General features: G+C 47.2%; 11 protein-coding genes across 11 annotated transcripts; 6 read left to right on the top strand and 5 right to left on the bottom strand.

Annotated features, from left to right (window-relative positions):
• Positions 1-346: 346 nt before the first annotated feature.
• Positions 347-1,540, top strand: EYB26_009821 (uncharacterized protein; the record flags this gene model as incomplete). Its single annotated transcript, XM_054269068.1, has 3 exons — positions 347-392; positions 446-1,186; positions 1,242-1,540. The coding sequence occupies 3 exons, from the start codon at positions 347-349 to the stop codon at positions 1,538-1,540; spliced, it is 1,086 nt and encodes a 361-aa protein (XP_054125043.1).
• A 57-nt stretch (positions 1,541-1,597) lies between these two features.
• On the top strand, positions 1,598-2,146 carry EYB26_009820 (uncharacterized protein; the record flags this gene model as incomplete). The annotated part of the gene is made up of 1 exon (XM_054269067.1): positions 1,598-2,146. One exon carries the CDS (start codon positions 1,598-1,600, stop codon positions 2,144-2,146), a length of 549 nt encoding a protein of 182 aa, XP_054125042.1.
• Positions 2,147-2,430: 284 nt separating this feature from the next.
• EYB26_009819 (uncharacterized protein) lies at positions 2,431-3,793 on the bottom strand (the record flags this gene model as incomplete). Its single annotated transcript, XM_054269066.1, has 4 exons — positions 2,431-2,592; positions 2,650-3,459; positions 3,521-3,599; positions 3,660-3,793. The coding sequence occupies 4 exons, from the start codon at positions 3,791-3,793 to the stop codon at positions 2,431-2,433; spliced, it is 1,185 nt and encodes a 394-aa protein (XP_054125041.1).
• Positions 3,794-4,732: 939 nt separating this feature from the next.
• Positions 4,733-5,997, bottom strand: EYB26_009818 (uncharacterized protein; the record flags this gene model as incomplete). The annotated part of the gene is made up of 3 exons (XM_054269065.1): positions 4,733-5,304; positions 5,364-5,611; positions 5,666-5,997. 3 exons carry the CDS (start codon positions 5,995-5,997, stop codon positions 4,733-4,735), a joined length of 1,152 nt encoding a protein of 383 aa, XP_054125040.1.
• A 592-nt stretch (positions 5,998-6,589) lies between these two features.
• On the top strand, positions 6,590-6,910 carry EYB26_009817 (uncharacterized protein; the record flags this gene model as incomplete). Its single annotated transcript, XM_054269064.1, has 1 exon — positions 6,590-6,910. The coding sequence occupies one exon, from the start codon at positions 6,590-6,592 to the stop codon at positions 6,908-6,910; it is 321 nt and encodes a 106-aa protein (XP_054125039.1).
• Positions 6,911-7,272: 362 nt separating this feature from the next.
• EYB26_009816 (uncharacterized protein) lies at positions 7,273-8,692 on the bottom strand (the record flags this gene model as incomplete). Its single annotated transcript, XM_054269063.1, has 5 exons — positions 7,273-7,414; positions 7,467-7,550; positions 7,606-7,949; positions 8,001-8,120; positions 8,183-8,692. The coding sequence occupies 5 exons, from the start codon at positions 8,690-8,692 to the stop codon at positions 7,273-7,275; spliced, it is 1,200 nt and encodes a 399-aa protein (XP_054125038.1).
• A 904-nt stretch (positions 8,693-9,596) lies between these two features.
• Positions 9,597-10,908, top strand: EYB26_009815 (uncharacterized protein; the record flags this gene model as incomplete). The annotated part of the gene is made up of 2 exons (XM_054269062.1): positions 9,597-9,654; positions 9,710-10,908. The coding sequence occupies 2 exons, from the start codon at positions 9,597-9,599 to the stop codon at positions 10,906-10,908; spliced, it is 1,257 nt and encodes a 418-aa protein (XP_054125037.1).
• Positions 10,909-11,313: 405 nt separating this feature from the next.
• EYB26_009814 (uncharacterized protein) lies at positions 11,314-12,558 on the top strand (the record flags this gene model as incomplete). The annotated part of the gene is made up of 1 exon (XM_054269061.1): positions 11,314-12,558. One exon carries the CDS (start codon positions 11,314-11,316, stop codon positions 12,556-12,558), a length of 1,245 nt encoding a protein of 414 aa, XP_054125036.1.
• A 1,104-nt stretch (positions 12,559-13,662) lies between these two features.
• Positions 13,663-14,753, bottom strand: EYB26_009813 (uncharacterized protein; the record flags this gene model as incomplete). The annotated part of the gene is made up of 4 exons (XM_054269060.1): positions 13,663-13,999; positions 14,092-14,172; positions 14,367-14,551; positions 14,658-14,753. 4 exons carry the CDS (start codon positions 14,751-14,753, stop codon positions 13,663-13,665), a joined length of 699 nt encoding a protein of 232 aa, XP_054125035.1.
• Positions 14,754-15,188: 435 nt separating this feature from the next.
• Positions 15,189-18,443, top strand: EYB26_009812 (uncharacterized protein; the record flags this gene model as incomplete). The annotated part of the gene is made up of 1 exon (XM_054269059.1): positions 15,189-18,443. The coding sequence occupies one exon, from the start codon at positions 15,189-15,191 to the stop codon at positions 18,441-18,443; it is 3,255 nt and encodes a 1,084-aa protein (XP_054125034.1).
• Positions 18,444-18,744: 301 nt separating this feature from the next.
• Positions 18,745-19,636, bottom strand: EYB26_009811 (uncharacterized protein; the record flags this gene model as incomplete). The annotated part of the gene is made up of 3 exons (XM_054269058.1): positions 18,745-19,136; positions 19,233-19,473; positions 19,559-19,636. 3 exons carry the CDS (start codon positions 19,634-19,636, stop codon positions 18,745-18,747), a joined length of 711 nt encoding a protein of 236 aa, XP_054125033.1.
• Between the last annotated feature and the right edge of the window lie 137 nt (positions 19,637-19,773).

The raw sequence follows: 19,773 nt of genomic DNA, 5'->3' as shown, positions 1-19,773 counted from the left end.
TCATCTTGATGGTCCCAAGAATCTTGACCTTTCATGTTCTCCCACTCTCCGAAACCCTAGGACATTTGGCTGTTTTGAGAAGTACAGTTCTTCCAAGCATCAACCCTCACTTAGGCCGGCAACGTTCACTCATTTTAGATCAATATTACGATTCACCTGTAATTCTATTGCCATCTTCCTTCATAGGTTTCACTCCGCTCATGAGATCCTAGCGAGGTAGGCATATGTCTTGGCTTACTCTCCAAACCAATTCTTCCATTGATCATTGATTACTTGATCTTACTGTCAGCAATTGTCATCGTCTTCTTCAGTTAATTACTGACTTTTCTACCGTTCTATATATCAGATGGCTAAACCAGGTTTTACTTCCGCTCCGCATAAGTCATTACCTGGCAAGATTGCCACCACAACCTCGTTGTTTTTAAGCTGACGAAGAGACCTTCAGAACCAGAAGTGAGAACTCAGCGTGAGACACGGTCCTTGGCACGAAAGCGGCATGCGGATCAGATTGCCGAATCTGAAGGAGTTGAAGATATGAATCGTGACACGCTCGACTCAAGTCACCCAGAGGCTACTGTGGATCGAGAGAAAAGGTCCATGGCACAGAATACGGCAAGGCCAAAGAGGGCCCGCAAATATCCCTCCATAAATAACAATGGCTCCCAGATCAAAGACCTACAAAATCGAATCAAGGATTTGGAAACTCTGAAGAAAACTTTGGGAACTAAAATCGGCAAGTTGGAGACAGCAGTGAAAAATGTCACAAAAGAATCCGTACTGAACGCACGTAAAGGTACAAAGGGAGTCTGGGATAAGGCAAAGATGCAGACGGAATTCATAAATTTGAAGAGAGACATCAAGAACTGGGTCAAGAGATATGGCACTACCACAAAGATTTCTGCTTTCCCTGACGCTCATAAGAAAGATATCTTATCAGCGTGCGAAATAGATCAATATCGAGAAGTCTTCTCAAAAGGCGACTTTGACGCGATCCAAGAGCTATCGAAAGGCGCTCATCTGCTTTTAGAGGGATTTCTATACGCTCAAGCTGTCCATGTTTTGGTCAGTCGACCATTTGTTTTCATCGACGCGATGTTTCAGGAGCATTCCCGTCCAAACAATACAATTCTAGGATATGGAAACAATGAACATCTGTTCGCAGAGTTTGCAGAGGGTCTGACACAGTGTGAGTGCAATGTTCTACAATGCAACGGGCCGATTCGACTAATGACTCTTTATAGGCAATGATTTTCCAGACCAGCGCGAACGGTGGACAGCTAGTATGCTTCAGTCTTTGAAGCGAATGATCATTCCTGAACCATTGGATGGCATCGTTTCTCATCTGAAAGATGAAAAGTCTGTTGATTCATATCGTATATACGAACTAGGGATTGCACAGCTCGGCAAACAATTCGTCTCTCTCGAAAAGCCCGCCAGATATCTTCTTAATGACTGCTTGGACAGGAAACAGTGTGACCAGAGGCGTGAATCTTTGAAGATAATTTACCGCAAGTTCAGAGAGGTAGCCTACCATATGTAGTGTCAACCTTCCACTGTTATTTGTTCTTATGGTCCGGATTTGTTCGAACCAGATACAATGGAACTTGATCCAACTGCCGCTCAATCACACGAGAAGACATATGCCGAGAGGCTGAAGGGAAACAAAGTGTTGATCCACACGAGTCCCATGATAACTGGCGAGATTATTGAGCCAGGTGATGGTAAAACAGGCGACGCCGAAAAAAAAGAAGTTATCTCTCTATGTCACAAGGTTTGGACAGTTGACTGCCAGACACATGGGCAGTGGAAGGCTTCTCAGAAAGAATCTCTCAGCGAGACTTCGGGGGACAACAGTCAGGCTGCAATTGAATCTGATGTACAGAACGGTAGTCAGGAAGGAACGACGGAAAATACTTCAGTTGACGACCAAAGTATCAGTGGCAGTCAAGCCCAGGAATCCACGGATAACGATGATACCCCATCGACCACCACTGTTGCCAGTTCCGATGCTGGCCATGATGTCTCTCAAGTCCAAGCAACTATTCAGTCTTCAACTCCTACTGTCAATTTAACACATTCGACCGACTCTTCGGATACGAATGGTACAATGAGGCACGACGACTTGGATGGCATGAAGGAAGATTGATTCAATTGGTTACCATTTACAGTCCTCGAGAGAGGCTACGAATCTAACGACTTAAATCTTTTCTTTATGTTCTCATCTCCTTTCATCAAATGGGCACGACCACGATCTACAGTTCTCTACAGAGTCTACGACTTATGATACTGATTTCATTTTCATTTACTGCTACTAGATTGCTAGATACGAGACAGCATCAATTAGTTAATTTCATATCATTAGAATTTTATTAGGACGGAGGCATTGGTCTATAACGTAGTACATAATCACTTCGAGTCCCTCTGGACACGTTAGGAACCAAGAATACCCGAAATTTTCAGAACCATATCTAGAATAGAGAGATGCTCATCCGAACCATCGAGTAACCTTTTGTCCATCTCTGAGAATACCATGACAATTTTATTCTTCTGGATATCTGGGATAGCGTCGTTAAAGACAATGCGGCGGTATAACTGCGAAGATGATTAGGCAATAGATCTTACAAGCAAGTACGAAGAGGAAAAGCATACCTGGGTCAATATTTGTGTGGCACTCCAACCATCAGCGACAATATCCGAGACAACCGCCGCAACAGCCTCGTACGCCGATCCCATCTTCTTCGGTTGCATGGCCTGCATCAATTTGTCTAGCACGCTTTCTGGTACAACGCCCGCAATCTCTTCCACAGTTCGCACCGTAATCAATGCAGGCGCACTATCTGCATCCGTCATCTCCGTATCATCTTGTGAATCTTTTTTAACTGGTTGTGTTGCTCCCACCAACCTCGCCGCACTTTGGAGGTATGTAATAGCCCGACGCAAATCACCCTCACTACACCTGATCAACGTCTCAACAACACCCTCATCAAGCGTCAATCCCTCCGCTGCGGCAATCTCGCTTATCCGATCACCCGCTGACACGCCATCCAGCGCCTTGAAGCGGAACTTGCTGCATCGACTCGCCAGCGGCTCAATGATTCTGGTCACATAATTACAAACAAGACAAAACCGTGTAATACGACTGTATTGTTCCATCGTTCGCCTGAGCGCTGATTGTGCGTCTTGTGTCATACTATCCGCCTCATCGAGGATGATGATTTTGAATGGTGGGCAGGGGTATTTTTCTCTATAGGCGGCGTCGAGGCCGCTTGGTTGAGAGAGTTGGGTGCGTGCGAAGTCTTTGATCTTTTCACGGACGATGTTGATGCCTCGTTCGTCGGAGGCGTTGAGTTCGAGGATGCGGGTGCGGTAGAGGGTTGGGCCGAAGAGGGATTTTGCGAGGGCGAGGATGGTGGATGTTTTGCCAGTTCCGGGGGGCCCGTAGAAAAGCATGTGTGGGAGCTATCAACATTTTCGTCATTAGTCTTTGCAAAGGTTAGCTTCAGTATATGATGGTACACACGTTTGAAGCTTGTAATGTTCGTTGGAGAACTGTGGTTGTGTGATCTTGCGCTGCGACGTCGTCTAGGGATTTGGGACGACTGTAAGCCCCATTAGCTCCAGGTCTCCGTGCAAACCGTGATATTTATTAAATAACATACTATTTCTCAACCCATGGCTGTAAACGCGCTTTCTCTTCCGCATTCTCTGATGTCTTTTGCTTCGAGTTTCCTGAAGCCGCCGCCGAAGCGGCAGCAGCAGCTCTAGCTTTGTTGTTGAAGAAATTTGACGCCATTGGGTTTCGATATATCTTCAGTAGTTCATTGCAGTTCCCTCCTTTTTGTGGTTAGACAAATAATCAGTCGATAAGTTAGGAGTATCGTTTGCGTAGACAAGCCGTCGTTGACTTAAGCTCAAAGAAATCGCGGCAGGACAGAGAGACGCGTCAAATCTTATCCGTGTCGCGCCAGGTCATTTGGCCCGATACAGCTTAGGGGGGATCCTTATCGATAAGACGATAAGGCTTAGATTAGGGCTAGACTGTACGTGTACAGCTTCAACTATTCACAGTTGAGAACTTTCTAGCAAAATCATGCGCTTGACAGTGAAATCTAAGCTACCTGGGTAGTAACAGTTGTGTCATCGATATGTCTAGTATGCTGCCATTCAAACCCAAGGTACCAAGGTTCCATGCCCTCCCAGGACTACAAGTAACTACTACTTTCGGCTTCAAGTCAGCATACAACCTCAGTCAAAACAGATCAATAGATGGTGCATGTCTAATGGCCATCACCATGTCTCACAGCTGGCAATCATTGAATCTTTGATTGATTTGGTTAGAGCCTCGAGATATTCCTCCGAGAAGGTAGAAACTACCGAGGACTTTACCCCCAAAAGATGCCTGGTGTGCAACGTCTATACAAGTCATGAATATTTTCTGACACCGGAGGATAAATAATAGATAATTACTCCATTTCTGACCCCTTGAAATGAAATAGCCCCGTAATGTTTGTTTGAAAGTGATTTGGTATAAACCCTTACCTCATCTACAGTTGGGCACTCCCACAGTGACTCACTAGATATTGCGAATTCTGCTATGTACGACTTGAGAAATACAAATTTTGTCGCTGAGGTACATATGTACCAAACTCTAGGGGCTGTAAGAGGGTTAGCGACTAGATAGTTCATGCATTACCACAGACAAATGCAATATGTTACATATATATTCATTATTCTATAACTCATCACGTCGTTCCTCAGACTCCTCCCACATTCTCTTCTTCGTATTTCGTGGCCCATCATATTCCTCGGCTGCTTCGTTTTGCGTACCCGGCTGATCTCCTTTGACCATTTGATTTATCTTATCAAGTACACTGTCTTCATCTTTTATGTCATCGGATATCTGCTCATAAGTCTTCATAACCGGCGCGTTTTCTCCATCCATGACTATAGTTGGTGTATCAGTTCCCCCTGGCACATTCGCTACTGCTGTGCCACCAGTGCCAACAACAGAAGTCGTCGTAGCCACCGAACTCGAAATAGTAGCTAGTCCAATGACAGATGCCACAAGATTATAAAGTGTCTTGACTGGCATCCAGGCCAGCCACCACATCGGTCCGTAAAGTAATCTTCTAAAGACGAGCCATGCGATTGTGCCGATGAGAAGATAGAAGGATGTCTCAAGGTACCAAGTATCAGATTTTTGAGATCGTAAGAGTGAGCTAACGAGAGTTCGGGTGGAGGATAAGACAGAGTCGAGGTTGGCGTATGATTCGGAGAGGGAGGAGAGTGCGGCGGTTGATTGTTCTATTCCACATGTTAGAATTCCAGCTAATACAGACGTTCAATGATAAAGGGAAACGTACCGAGTGTTTCTTGCGCAAACTGACTTCGCGAAAGCTCCGCTTGCATAAGCTCGTGTGTCCTCCTCAGGGCTGCCGTAACATCACTTGACGCATTCACCACAACATCATTCTGCGTAAACTTATTGGCCCCTTTTGCTGTTTCGGCTCTTTCACTGGGCCGTGTAAATAACATTTCTCGCTCTTTCCTGCGAGCAGCCTCTGCATTACGATTTGCCTGGAGTTGCGCAGTTCGGAATTCCGTTCTTGTCCTGGTTACTCAAAATCAGCCGCCTACTTCGAGCACAGTACATAGCAATACGCACCTCCTCAATTCACCCGCCAACCTCTCCGCAATACCAATAACTCTCTTCTTCTCCGCATCCTTCTCGCCACCATTAACATCACTAGTCGGCTTCCGTTTACTTTGTTGGCTAGTCGCAACTTCTAACCCTTGAACCTCCACATTCAAAATCTCTATATCATCTTCCACGTGTTTCAGTCGCAAGTGGATTTCGGCACCGAGTTCGAGCCGCGCTTCGTCGCCTTGGCCAATGGCATGTGTGAAGTTTCGCAACCGGTCGATGAGAGGTTTTGTTTCGTTGAGGGCATTGGATGTTTCTTTAAGGCGGGACTGGAGGGCGTGGAGGGTTGACATTGTGTCTGGTTTATCTTTGGAGGGTGTGGCACATGAGAATGTATATTCTGTAACTTTGTTTCGAGTGGTATTCTGATTTACTTAGGATTGTTATTGTCGTAAAGCGTGGCCGTATTCAAGAAATTCAATGTTGAGTGGCATCAAGCTGCCACCGATCGTCATCACAGGAAAGCGGGTACCTGAAGGTGTTGTTTGCATAAGATGCAAACACACATGGAAAGTTTCCCTCCGCATCGCGAGACATTCCGCAATAGCATCAGGACATTTTCACCTTTCAGTAACATTTAAAGACCATTTACTCATAACTTCTTACCACAAGGACTTTGTTGAAGATTTCGGAGATTTGAAATCGTCAACACCACACCGGGTCACACCATTGTCCGGCCTTAAGCTTGCTCCGAGGATCTAAAACGACTAGATCATTCTTCAAACAGAATGTGAGTATTCACTACCATCTTGTGTTTCTCCCTCACACACACTGCTTCATTGCGGACTAACATAAACATCTACAGAAATCCCAATTGACTACTACCCCATACACGAAAATCAACAGCGGCCGGAGTCCCGAGAGACTTGCAGAAAAACAGCAAAAATGACCATTCCCGTCTCAACAATAACATCCTTCCGAACCGCCTTCTCCCCTTTCTCTCCTCTAGGACGACCATGCAGAATCCTCCTCAATCTTCTCCAAAACCCATCTACTGCGCCCACAAGTAGCGCAACACACATCGACATCAAAGTCTCACATTTACCGAGGAACTCGACGCAATTACCCGAATGCACGATTGGGTTCAAAGGTGGCAAGGAGATTAAGTTGGAAATTGGCAAACGGAACATGAAGATTGGGGATGTGTTGGATGAGATTGCGAGAGTTGGGCGGGTGGTTGAGAGGGAGCAGAGTTTGAAGGGTTGATTTGTTTATCAAGTTGGGTGTATTTTTATTATGTTCATGTATATCAATTTAGACAAATTCTACTTGAAGCTACTTCTTCACTTGTATGGTTAACTTGAAAGGGTATGCTTTTTGAATTAATGCCTTGAACTCGTTTTCTCTATCCATGGCTATGATATAGAACAACGGACACAAAACACATCGACTCCGTACTGTATGTTTTGGAATTTGCTTCTGGCTAAGCTCCACCAGCCCGACTGCAGGAAGTCATGACACTCATCAATCAATTCTACTTCACGCGCAAGGGTATAGGATGAGTTCAAAATCCCACATGAAGCGAAGCTTGTGCAACCTGTACAAGCCTTATGCAAGATAATAACCCCTTAAACAGCAGCACCGGAGATGAAGAACCACTTGTCGACGCTGCCGTCAATAGGAGCAGGAGGAAGGTTCTCGCCGGCAGGGATGTTGGAGAGAGCGCTCTGCTCGACCACGTCTTGGGAGTGGGAGTTGGTGAGGTTGGCACTGTCGCACATTAGTGAGTCGTTCAATTAAGTATCCACAGTTATTGACTTACAGGCTGATGTCTCCCTTGGGAGCAGCGCCGGTGATGAGTCTCTCCCAGGCGTCAGCGCACTCACGGATGACTTCCTCGGCATACCTATTATATGATTAGCACTCAATCTTCTTCTCCAATTCTTGCAATAATGGCTCACTTCTTGTTCTTGCACTCTCCGGAGAAAGCAAACTGGTTCTCGGGCTTTCCATCAGGGATCTTGTAGATACGGAACCATTCGTTGGTAGCGCGGAGAAGGCCAGGGAGGTGGCGCTCAACATCCTCAATATCGTTAAGCTTGGGGGCAAGAGGGTCGTTCACGTCAATGACAATGATCTTCCAGTCGGTCTCTTCTTCGTCCAAAAGGGCCATGACACCGAGGACCTTGACCTGCTTGACCTGACCGGTGTAACCGACAAGTTCGCCGATTTCGCAAACGTCCAATGGGTCGTTGTCACCCTTGGCCTTGGTTTCTGGGTGAACGACATTGGGGTCTTCCCAGGTCTGTGTACATTAGTTATGATCTAGATACGTTGAATTGTGTATCGGACTCACGCGAGGGAAGGCACCGTAGTTCCAGAGGTAGCCCTTGTGGGGGAAGCAGTTGCGGACGAAACGCAGCTTGCCCTTCTTGGTGTCCTGCTTGATGGGGTTGAGGAATTCTTCCTTGGAGATCTAAATGGCAACGAACTTCGTTAGCGCTGTTGACGGTCCGTTGCATTAATATGTCCGCATACCTCTTGCTTGGCGTTGGTCCAGCGAGGAATCTCAACGATCATATTCAAAATGTTCTGCTGCTCATTGGCATACAGAGGAATATCGTGGAAAGGAGAGACAGGGACGCCATCCTTCTCGATGTACACACGGTGCTCGAGAGTGTGGGCGGCGCCGACTTTGCGAATGGAATAAGACATGGCGGGGTCGATAGAATTTGAGGACAGAGCGGGCGAGGATGTTGTAAAATGTTTTGTTAATTGGGCAGCACGATTGACGGCCGCTGGGTGTGATCTAGACGGTCTAGTATTCGATCGCGCCGTACTGGAATGTAAGGGAGACGATGAATTGGAAGATAAGCGAGTACGAGAGGAGGAAAAAGAATGAGTTGTTTGTCCCGTAGAAGGTGGGATGGTGGAGAGAGAGGAGGGAGCAGGAGTGGTGGAGACGCCTCGTCCAGTCATCGTCGCCAATTGGGTCCGCCGCAGACGCAATGCCCGTGCAATAGCGGCCGCCGGTGTGCCTGGGTTCATTGGGGGACAGAAAGAAAGTCGGAGTAAATACTCCAGGTCGATCGGTCGTATGGAATTGCCTGGTGTATATCAGGCCTGTTCTCTTTAGCCGGTCTGTGGCTGTTGCGGATAGCTGGCCCAAGGTGCGGCAGCTTTTCGGGACTTGTCGAAGGTTAGGCCGAGGTGTTGTGAAGTTTCTCGGCTTTGATGTAGAACACTTGGGTCGATTGGAAACGAAACGCTCAGATAAATGCTGGTGATGATACAGGTTTGTTCGTCGATATTGTACAGGGATATACAAGCTCTATTTATTGTCCTCCAATGCGAGTTGTGCAATCAAGAGCAAAGGGAGATGATTTTCTCGGGTGTGTTGTTGCCGTGATGGAGTTTACCGGACCCTTCCTTCCCTTCCCCTTACCGGGCAGGTAACATGTGAAGCCTCAGGCATGCCATCCCGAGCCACGCGCCTCCCGCGCTTGGTCATGTTCAGGCCCAGGGACTGCGATCAGTACGACTTCAGGGACAAAATGTGACTTTGCTCGAGTTCAAGATTGTCTCGGTTGCCAGTCTGGATTGAATTCAGCATAGCCGATTTGAGGATGAATATGTCCAACACCCAACACTTGCACCTCGTTGTGGTTGGTTGAAAATATGTCAGATCGACCACAACTGCTGCAACCTCAGTGGCTCAGGGGCCTTAATTACGGAGTACTCCGTACATGGTACTCTAATTAAACAGCTCGCACTGGGCTGTTAGGACTGCTGTTGGCGGTTGTTATTTTCGTATATCCCACTACCCTGCCTACTTGTTGGGCCCCCATAATGGAACCAGGGAGACTGGATTTGCTTAATATTCTCCTCGTCGCACCTCGTCGTGTTAACATTCGTGCATCGCATCGACAGATTCGACGAGGAAGGAGATGAAATGAAGCGCAAAATCATTGAGACTGAAGCCAACACCATGCTCTCTTATTTTAAGCAACGTGAGTGAATACTCGAACTACAGAGATAGCAGTTGTTTTGACTCTTTCTGGATAGCATCATTAGCATCGCGAGGCCCGTCCTCGGGCTGCCCATCAGGTACCTATACGACGCCAAATGGCTTACAATTCAACACATACTGCGGTATCGATCTGCTCGCTGCCGAAGTAGGAAACACCACTGAAGCAAGCATCTCTGACTGCATGGACCAGTGTTCGTGGTATCAGCCCGCTTGCTACGGCGTCACATATTACACCCAAAATGAAACATGTTCATTCAAAGGAGAAGGCGTAAACTCGACCATGTTGAGCACATCGGGTAGCGATAATGCCAACGTCAACAGCGCGATCGCATACGCAAATCACCTGTTAGCCTTGGACGGGACCTGTCCGTACCAAAACAACTCGGTAATCGAAACCAGCGAGGGCACACCATTTCATATCGTCTGTGACAGGGATATGGCCGGCTGGGGCGACTATTTTCCCTGGGGACTTAATTACAGACCACATACGGATACGATGAGTGAGTGCATGGAACTATGTGCCCACGCGCATCCCCTTTGTCTCGGAGTATCATGGAACTCCGACTTAAGCGAGGGATATGGAAATTGTTATTTGAAAAACTCGCAAAATGGGACTCTTACCAGTGAGACCGTGCATACGCATTCTGGACTCGTCAATCTACCGTCAATCGATGCATGCGATCCGAACACCGATGCACAACAAATCTCAAGTAACGGCAAGACATTCAACGTGACTTGCTTTGAAGGCCGACTTGGAAGCAGCAATATCACATCGGTCTATAGCGCGAATATTACGGAGTGTATCAACGAATGCGCCACCCATAATGGAACAGATTCATGCCTTGCCGTCTTTTACGACAATTCGTTTGCCGATGGATTTGACAATTGCTATTTGCTAAATGCTACGGGCACTGAAACAGCTCCGTTGAATTCGACCTATGCTGAGCTTGTTTCCAGCGATAATTCTTCTGCTGATAGCAGCAGCAGCAATTCCTCGTCCAACAAATCGTGGATCGCAGGACCTGTTGTAGGAGCGGTAGCGGCTTTGATAATTGTTGCGTTGGGATTCCTCTGGTGGAAAAGAAGAACCGGGCGACAGCAAGATGTAAAATTCGCACCTATTGAACTAGATCAGAGTCCATCGCCGGTTAAGGCTGTGGACGTTTCTGAGATGCCTCCTGACCATCATATTACAGAGATGGACGGGACGGTCGTGAGGCATGAAATGCCATGACGCTTCTGAAGGTTTGAACGGCTTCAGCGGTTCGATTTAATATCGTTTGATTGTATCGTTGTTGAAATATTTAATCAATCTGGAGCTATCATCTCGATCGTAGTTGTACGTAGTTGGTGGTAAACAAGACTTGGAAATATCGATAAGAGTTAGTTACCAACTTTGAGCAAATCTGTTATCTTCACGTGACCCGAAATTTTGTAATCTGTGACTAACACACGCCGCTTTTAACTACCCAATAGTCTCAACACCCAACGAGCAAGATCGAGCTCAGAATCATTATCCAAGAAAATTCAGTCCTATAATGATATGCTAAACCACCTCCGCCGAATGATGACTGGGTTCCCTCGTGTACCGATTCCCGCCAACGGGGTTGATTATCGTGGAAAGATCGCCCTCGCACCCATGGTGCGGTCAGGTGAACTTCCCTCTCGACTAATCGCCTTGAAATATGGAGCAGATCTCGTATGGGGTCCCGAAACAATCGACAAGGCTATCATGGGAGCTGAGCGCCGCGTCAACCCACGAAATAATACCATCGAATTCACCCGTATACCGTCCAACAGTAGCAAAGGCGTTGATCCCAAGGAATCGGTTATCTACCGCATCGATCCGGAGAATGAGAAAGGAAAATTGATTTTCCAGATTGGTACGGCGTCACCTGAACTAGCTGTTCAGGCTGCGAAGGTGGTTGCCGGCGATGTCGCCGGCATAGATGTCAATTCAGGCTGTCCGAAACCATTCAGTACCAGCGGTGGCATGGGCGCTGCATTACTACGAACCCCCGATAAACTCGTCTCCATCCTCGAGGCGCTTGTGCGCGAAGTCGGGACTCCATATAAAATCGGAATATCGGTCAAGATTCGACTTTTCTCAGACCCGGAAGAGACAAAGGCCCTTGTTACTCGACTGGTCGCCACCGGTATCACGGGTTTGACAATTCATTGTCGTACAACCCCTATGCGGCCGAGAGAGAGGGCTATTCGTGAACAACTCAGCATGATTGCGACTGTTTGTCGAGAGGCAGGTGTTGCGTGCGTCATGAATGGAGATGTCACGTCGCGCGACCAGGCTCTTGAGTTAATGAAGGAATATAATGTGGATGGCGCTATGATTGCGACATCCGCCGAAGCGAACTCGTCGTGTTTTAGGTCTGAGGCCGACGGAGGACTACTTCCCTGGCGGGACGTCGTTCGAGAGTACGTCAAGGAGGCCATCCGCGTCGAGAATCGATTCGGAAACACCAAATATTTACTCAACATGATGATCAAGGCAAAAGACAAGGCATCTGGACAGGCCAAGCAGTCTAAGAACTACGTGGATATCTGTCAATTCTTAGAATTTGACGAGCTTTTACCTGCAGCGATGGAAGTTGACAAGATCCTGGGCCTTGAATCAAAAGGAATCAGCGAAGGCATCGAGAAAGAGACCAAGCCATCCGCCGTGCAGAACGCAATCGAGAACAACGAATCCGCCAAAGCTGCTGGAGCTTCAGGGTGTAGCAAGAAGCCGTCCAATGTTCACAGCGGACCAGGTCCCATCAGAACAAACTCGGCTCGAGCAAGTGTCCCAAAGGCACCCGAGACCGAAATTGATCTATCTGCACAGGCACCGTCAACAAGGCAGCAAAATGCTAGCGTAGCTGTCTGATTGCCATCAGACTTCTGGCTCATCATACCCTCTGTTAATAATCTCATCTATATGGCGTCTTCTGGTGGATTAGGCTCATCTTCCCGGCTCGGGATGATTGCACATATCTTTTTTTTTTCCTTTTACATAAACTTGTTTCGACATTAGCTTGTGCATTTGTGGTGTTAGATGGTAGATATCAACCAATCATTTTTTTCTCATACATACATCTGTTGCCAGAAGGCTCATACTAGTGAATATTTCTGATCTGACAGGTAAAATAAGTAATTTCCATGGGCAATCTAGAAGCTCGCTTTCCACTTAATATCAATGTAAGCTCCATTTTGACTAATGCTAGCCGGAGAAGTTTTCTCAATACTGCTGAAAGTCAGCATAGTGCCTGTGTCGTGGTAGTGCGCGGATTCCCTTTTTTGTCTCTGAAATACCCGGGCTTTAACTTCGCTGTCATATTCATAACCGCGAAATTTTTGATCATCCTAAAGAATCGCTCAGTCCGGCTCATGGATCCCAAACCCGCCCTTGAGAAGCAAGCGTGACCAGACTTCGAGACGCAACGTAAAGTGCCGAATTCATAGACGACAATTGTGCCGTGATCCTTATCATCCAGCGTTAGCCTCGAGACAACATGGCTGGCTTGACTTGTAACAATTCAGGCATGATGGAAGGCGAGCATCGCACTGGTTGCATGGTAACCTATGACTAGGTACCATAATATAGTGGCTGGATTGGAAGTACATAGTACCTTGGCACGCCGAGAGAGACAGCGCGCGCATGTTTTAAGCATTCTGCAGGAGCCTGATCAGCTAGCCAGACGATAAGTGGAGAGTTGAAGCGATGGAGTCGTATACCAAGAGCAGATGGAGCGACGCGTTACGTGTCTGTCGCGTTGGCCTCATCGAAGCTTGGGTATCCGCTTTAGGGTTATCATGTTAAGGTTAACGCCGATTGAGCCCTAATTGTATATGTTCAGCTTTTTAATAAAATCGATCTAAAACGCCGATTATGTCATAGTGATCAGGAGGACCGCTTCAATACTCTCATGATTTTCGAGTTTAAATAATAAGTGCATACTATTAGGTACGCAGGTTGAGTTCCAACAAGACCCTATTTGATAATTCCAGCAGTATCTAGACGATCGATTGTGCAGAGCTTCTCAGCGAAGTTTGACTTGATGTCTGGAGAATCAAGGATTAGAGTCTTTCCTTGCAAAGGACCCATCATATATCGAGTGAAAAGGTCTAGATGAGCATCCACTCTGGAACTGAAGTCAAAGAACTGACTCTTTCGAATGACAAGAGATGTAGCACTCATGTAAGCTTGTAGGATTCTACCGCGCTTATGGCCTGTATAGGAAAATAGCATCACAGGAACGATATTCTGGCTTGGAAAGGAACCGTTGGCAAGTCGAACAATCATCAGCGCTACCATGACTTCTATCTCGCTGACGAACAAAATATCATCATCATGGACGTAATGTAATGATGTCCGATACATGCCATCATGTGTGGCTTATCTGTTGCGGCCCAGACATACACAAGTTGGGATCGCCATTCATCGTTCCAGCATTCGGTCGCATCGAAGCCACGGGGATCTGTAAAAGCTTTGATCTGTGGACTGCGATGGGAATTAGAATCTAAGAAGTCCAACGTCCTCTTCAGAGTCGTCACATCTCGTTCCATGTAGTAGCATCTGAGAAGGAACTCAATTCCTCGCGTCCATTCCTCTTGTATGGCATACCGTCAAGGGCGATACTTAGTGAGTGACACAATTCCCGAGCATTGTGATAGCAGACGTTGGGCCAGTCTTACGGATCCGGATCATACCATTCACCTAGGCGTTCTGCAAGCTCTTTTGCCCCTATTTGGTCCAAGTCACGTTCATACTCTTTGAATGTCTCCAGTGCCATTGGTGAGAAGAAAGGAGTATGCTTAGATGAATCACGACAAAGACTCTGATCGTTTGGATTGAAGGTCTCAATGGTGATACCCCAGCCCTGCTGAGAGATTCAAGTCGAATTTATGGGATTGTACCCTGTGCGCCTCCAGTTCGTTCAGGAGGTCACAGAGAAAAATCGAAAAGGTTGCTTTTATTTTGCGTACCCGTGAAGCTTCATCGACTGCTGGCTCATCATTTTTTCCCTTCTTCTTGTTGCTCCAGGGGAGAAGGTCGCGCAGTTTACTGCTGGGGGTTGCCATCGCTGGGGGCGGGCAGCGAAGGTTGAGAAAGATAATGGAGCAGATTGGGTTGTAGCGAGGTCTCCTGAAGGGTCTGGGGTGTCTGAAGCGTAATTATGAGGCAGCCTGGTCGTCATCACATGATATAAGGAAAGCTACAAACCAAATCTGGTAGCGCGCAGTCCTAACCTTGTAACCCTAGCTACTCCAGTGTGGAGTAACCCCAACCCTATGGTGGGGCGCGGTCAGGCTTTGTCCAATGAACCAAGCGCTCATCAGGAATTTTGAAGAGCTTCATCTTTGATCAAGTTTGATGCACTCCATCAATCCGAATTACTCTCGTTTTTGGCCATGATTATCCTTTACATCTGATCTCTTTGCATTTTTTTTGTCTAAGATTCTTCTTATGAACATTATGACCTTTTCTTTATAATCTAATAATAATCAAGCGAAACCATGGAGGAGTCTGTCCCTGATACTCCCAGCCTCCGCAAGGATGTTGACGACGCAGAAACCGTCGCGACTGTCCTGATTGCGCCCAGGACGCAACAAACACCCCTTTCCCAGCGCTTCACCCAGCCGACCCAAATTATTGACCGCACTCCGATTGAACCCAAGTCAGTCGTCCAAGTTGCTGCTTCGTCGCCCGCAGGACCTGCTTCGTCTCCTCTTAGACCTCACGGCGGCGGCGTACTGGCAAATTTGTTGGCCCCGAGTGGCACGCAATTTCGTCCTCCCACAAACCCGCGCATACAGAAACGAGCGCCGGTACTAAGCGACGACGAAGGTCCGAATTACGCTGGTGGCTCGTCCGATGAAGACGAGTTGGCCATTGCGACTAATATTAAGCCACGCATCCTGTCGAAACCTCCTTCAAAAAGTCCAGAAAAGATAATGGAGTCGCCAATTGCGAATAAAGAGAGCTCTGGAGCTTTCAAGGACCTTACAGCTCGATTCGCGTACCAGCCTAATAATAAGAGATCCAGTGAGCATCTTCAGTCGCTCGATCGCGACTCGTCGAAAAAGTTAAAACAAACGACGATATCACGCGCCATCCCTGTGGATGACGACGAGGGCTTTGGTGACATCAAGACCATTGAAGATATCGAGGATTACCGTATGCGGAATTTTGTTACGCGCTTATTAGTTTTGTTTCCTTCGCTCACAATCCAAGAAGGCTTGAAAGCCTTCTCTCAGAACGGAGGCAATCTGGATCGCGCGTCTGAGCAGATCGCAAGACAGGAAGATCTCGACAAAGCCAGCTCACCAGATGAGCTTGAGCTGGCTACGACTACACAACCTCGTGAACGGATGAATATGGCGAAGCAGAACATCAAGTCGAAGCAAAAGATTCTTCAGAAGTACACGGCCAATGTACAAAGAAAAGACGTCGCGGAGGATGACTCGAAACCAAAGGGTAGGCGCTTGATGCGCGGTCCTCGACCCGGTGCTACTTCTTCAGAAGCCTCGCCGGCTCCTGAAATTGCAAAGCCTAAAGGTCGTCTCATTCGGAGGAAAGACCTCAAACGAGAGCCTTCACCTGAGGAGGAGAGTATGGCATCCGAATCCGAGTCTGAAGCCAGCCCCGTAGAGGACGATAGTGAGATTGAGAAGAAGGTTCTTAAGTTCATAAATACGTGCACCGTCCCAGCTCTCGCCGACCTTGCTGCTACGCCTGAAGCAATCGCTACAATCATTATCGATGCGCGTCCCTTCCGCACGCTTAACGCCGTTCGAGCCGTAACAGAGGCTACCGAAGAGACTGCCGGTTCAAAGAAATCCCGAAGACCAAAGAAGCCTATTGGCGACAAGGTTGTTGACAAGGCGATCGAAATGATGAAAGGTTACCAGGCGTGTGATGCACTAGTGGCTCATTGCGAAAGCCTAGGAAAGCCCTTGGCCGCAGAAATGAAGCAATGGGGTATCGATATGTTTGGAAACAAGGGCAATGGCGAGTTAGATTTGGTCAGTTTGGAGCACGATTCTGGGATTGGCACGCCAACAACAGATGATGGTGACGACGTTGTGGCCCATGGGGGGCGAAAGTCTCGTTTCGTATCCCAACCATCAATTATTTCGTCAGATTGGACTTTGAAGAACTATCAGATTGTGGGAATCAATTGGTTGTCCTTGCTATTCCACAAGAAGCTTAGCTGTATTCTTGCGGACGACATGGGCTTAGGAAAGACATTCCAAGTCATTGCATTTCTCGCTCACTTGTTTGAGCAAGGTATCACTGGCCCTCACCTTATCGTCGTGCCAGCTTCCACAATCGAGAATTGGCTGCGCGAGTTTAACAAATTCTGTCCTTCGCTGAATGTTATGCCATACTATGCCAAACAACAAGAACGTGCTGAGATTCGACTCGCCATTGAAGACGATATTGAGAATGTGAATGTCATCATCACTACCTATACCGTAGCAAAGGCGAAAGATGATTCACGATTCTTGAGAAATCTTGGGTTCTGTGTTTGCGTATTTGATGAAGGACATGTTTTGAAAAACAGTGAATCGAAGATCTACGATCAGCTAGTCAGGATCCCTGCAGAGTTTCGGTTATTGCTTACTGGAACTCCATTGCAAAATAATCTTCAGGAGCTCGTCTCGTTACTTGGATTCATGTTACCCGATGTGTTCAACAAGCACAAGGAGGATTTGCAGACAATCTTCACGCAAAAGGCCAAGGCCACAGATACTGCGGAACATGCTGCACTCTTATCGGCCCAGCGAATTGCACGTGCCAGGTCCATGATTTCACCATTCGTGCTTCGACGGAAGAAACACCAAGTCATTGATCTTCCAGCAAAGATCTCGCGGGTCGAGTATTGCGAAATGAATGAAACACAAAAGGAAATCTATCAAGAAGAAAATGAAGAAGTACGCAAGCTTCTTCTTGACCGTGCTGCGGGCATTAAGACAGGGAACAAATCAGCACATATTTTGATGAAACTACGGTTTTCAGCGATCCATCCGCTCTTGAAACGCCGACTTTACAATGAAAAGATCCTTGCCAAGATGTCCAAAGCTTGCTTGAAAGAGGAACAGTGGTCTCTTTCCGATCCAAATATCATCTTCGAGGAGCTTCAACCTTACAACGATTTCGAATGTCATTCAATGTGTGTCAAACACCCCAAATCACTTGGTCAGTTCGCATTGAAAAACCAAGAATGGATGAACTCTGGAAAGGTCGATAAGCTTTGTGAACTTCTGAAGAAGTTCAAAGAGAACGGTGACCGAACCCTCATCTTCTCGCAATTCACTCTTGTCATGGACATTTTGGAGTACGTCCTTGAAACAATCAATATGCGCTTCTTTCGTCTTGACGGCCGCACCAATGTCGAAGATCGTCAATCAATTTTGGACGCATTCTACGAACAGACGGAAATCCCTGTCTTTATGTTGTCCACCAAAGCCGGAGGTGCAGGCATCAACCTAGCATGCGCCAACAAGGTCATCATTTTCGATTCCAGCTTCAATCCGCAGGAAGATGTGCAGGCCGAGAATCGCGCACACCGCGTGGGCCAGACTAGGGAGGTCGAGGTGATTCGACTTGTGACCAAGGGTACTATTGAGGAACAAATTTATGCATTGGGACAGACGAAATTGACACTTGATCAGCGGGTTGTTGGCGATGATCTCTCGGATTCCAAGCGTAGTGAGGAGGTTGGCATGAAGGTAGTAGAGGACATGATGGCAGCCGATCTGAAGTAGCCGAACGATGTCCTGATCAGAAAGTTTAGTGGTTTGGCTATGCTTGGGGTTGATGGGATTGGTTCATGTGAGTTTTTGTAGAACGGGTGCTGTTATGTGTGCATATAGATGGCGCTTGTTTTTGTTTTGTTTTCGTGTCTTGATACACATTCATACTCTGCAAAGCCCGGCATTGATGAAAGGCGAAATCAATATTCATATTCAACTCAAACTTCATATTTCGATTTACTGTATAACCATTCCCACCCTAATTCATTCCTCATAACATCCATAATAATGATACAACCTCCAAGATTATGATCTACAACCCCAAAGCCTTGACTAACTCCATCCCAACCCCAGTAGCACTAGCCGGATTCTGCCCCGTAATCAACACTCCCCCAAGCTGATACGTCTTATCAACAACAACCTTCACGCCCCATGGCTCATTGGCTTTTACATAGGTTGCACCGGGGATAGCTCTAAGGCGATCTTCCAATAGGAAGGGCATCGCAGAAGTCATTTGAGCCAGATCTTCCTCCGTGTTTGAGAACCCTGTTACTTTTGCGTCGCGTAGGAGGGGTTCGCCGGAAGGAGTGGTTGCGTTGACGAGTACGATGGGACCGTGACAGACCGCCGAAACGGGTTTTTTGGCCGATGCAAAGGTCTGGATCAGGGAGAGGGATATAGGGTCTGAGACCAGGTCGAACATTGCTATTCCCCACCGCCGCCACCATTAATTAGCACCTCAACTCACTCACTTCGCTCAATCCATTTCTTTTTCTTTGGGTTATTGGGGGGGGAACATACGTCCATGCCCACCAACATAAAAAATAGCATCAAACTCATGCGCCCTCGGCACAATATCTGCTAATCGCACGGTATTCTTCCATAGCGATTCCTGGTTCTTGTGGAAGGAGACTGCGATCTCGTCGGACTTGAACAATTCGACGGAGGAGGGGTCAAGGGGTGCTTCGCCGCCCTTGGGGGAAGCGATTGTTAGGTCAACGCCGGCTTCGTGCAGAACTTTCCAGGGGTGAGCGAATTCAGGCTGTTGTTATTTTTCAAAAAAAAAAAAATTCTCGGGTTAGTTACTGTAAGAAGAAAGGTGCTTGTTGGCAAGGGGATATCCGTACGAGGTACCATCCTGTTGGATGGTTGATGGCGGGGATGGCGTTCTGAGAGGTGAGGACGACGAGGACTTTGGGAGCCATTTTGGATTGATTGATCTTGATTCTGACTATTCTGAGTACTTTGGTAATGTCTGGTTCAAACTCAAGCAGGGACTTGGTAGAGGGGCAGGAAGCTTTTATATGCTACAAGGTACTCCCAGAAAGTCGAGACCGATGTC

Source organism: Talaromyces marneffei, chromosome 8, assembly GCF_009556855.1.
Source record: "Talaromyces marneffei chromosome 8, complete sequence".
NCBI classification, from domain to species: domain Eukaryota; kingdom Fungi; phylum Ascomycota; class Eurotiomycetes; order Eurotiales; family Trichocomaceae; genus Talaromyces; species Talaromyces marneffei.
Note: the sequence above shows the minus strand (reverse complement) of the source record. Positions and strands in the feature narration are given on the sequence as shown.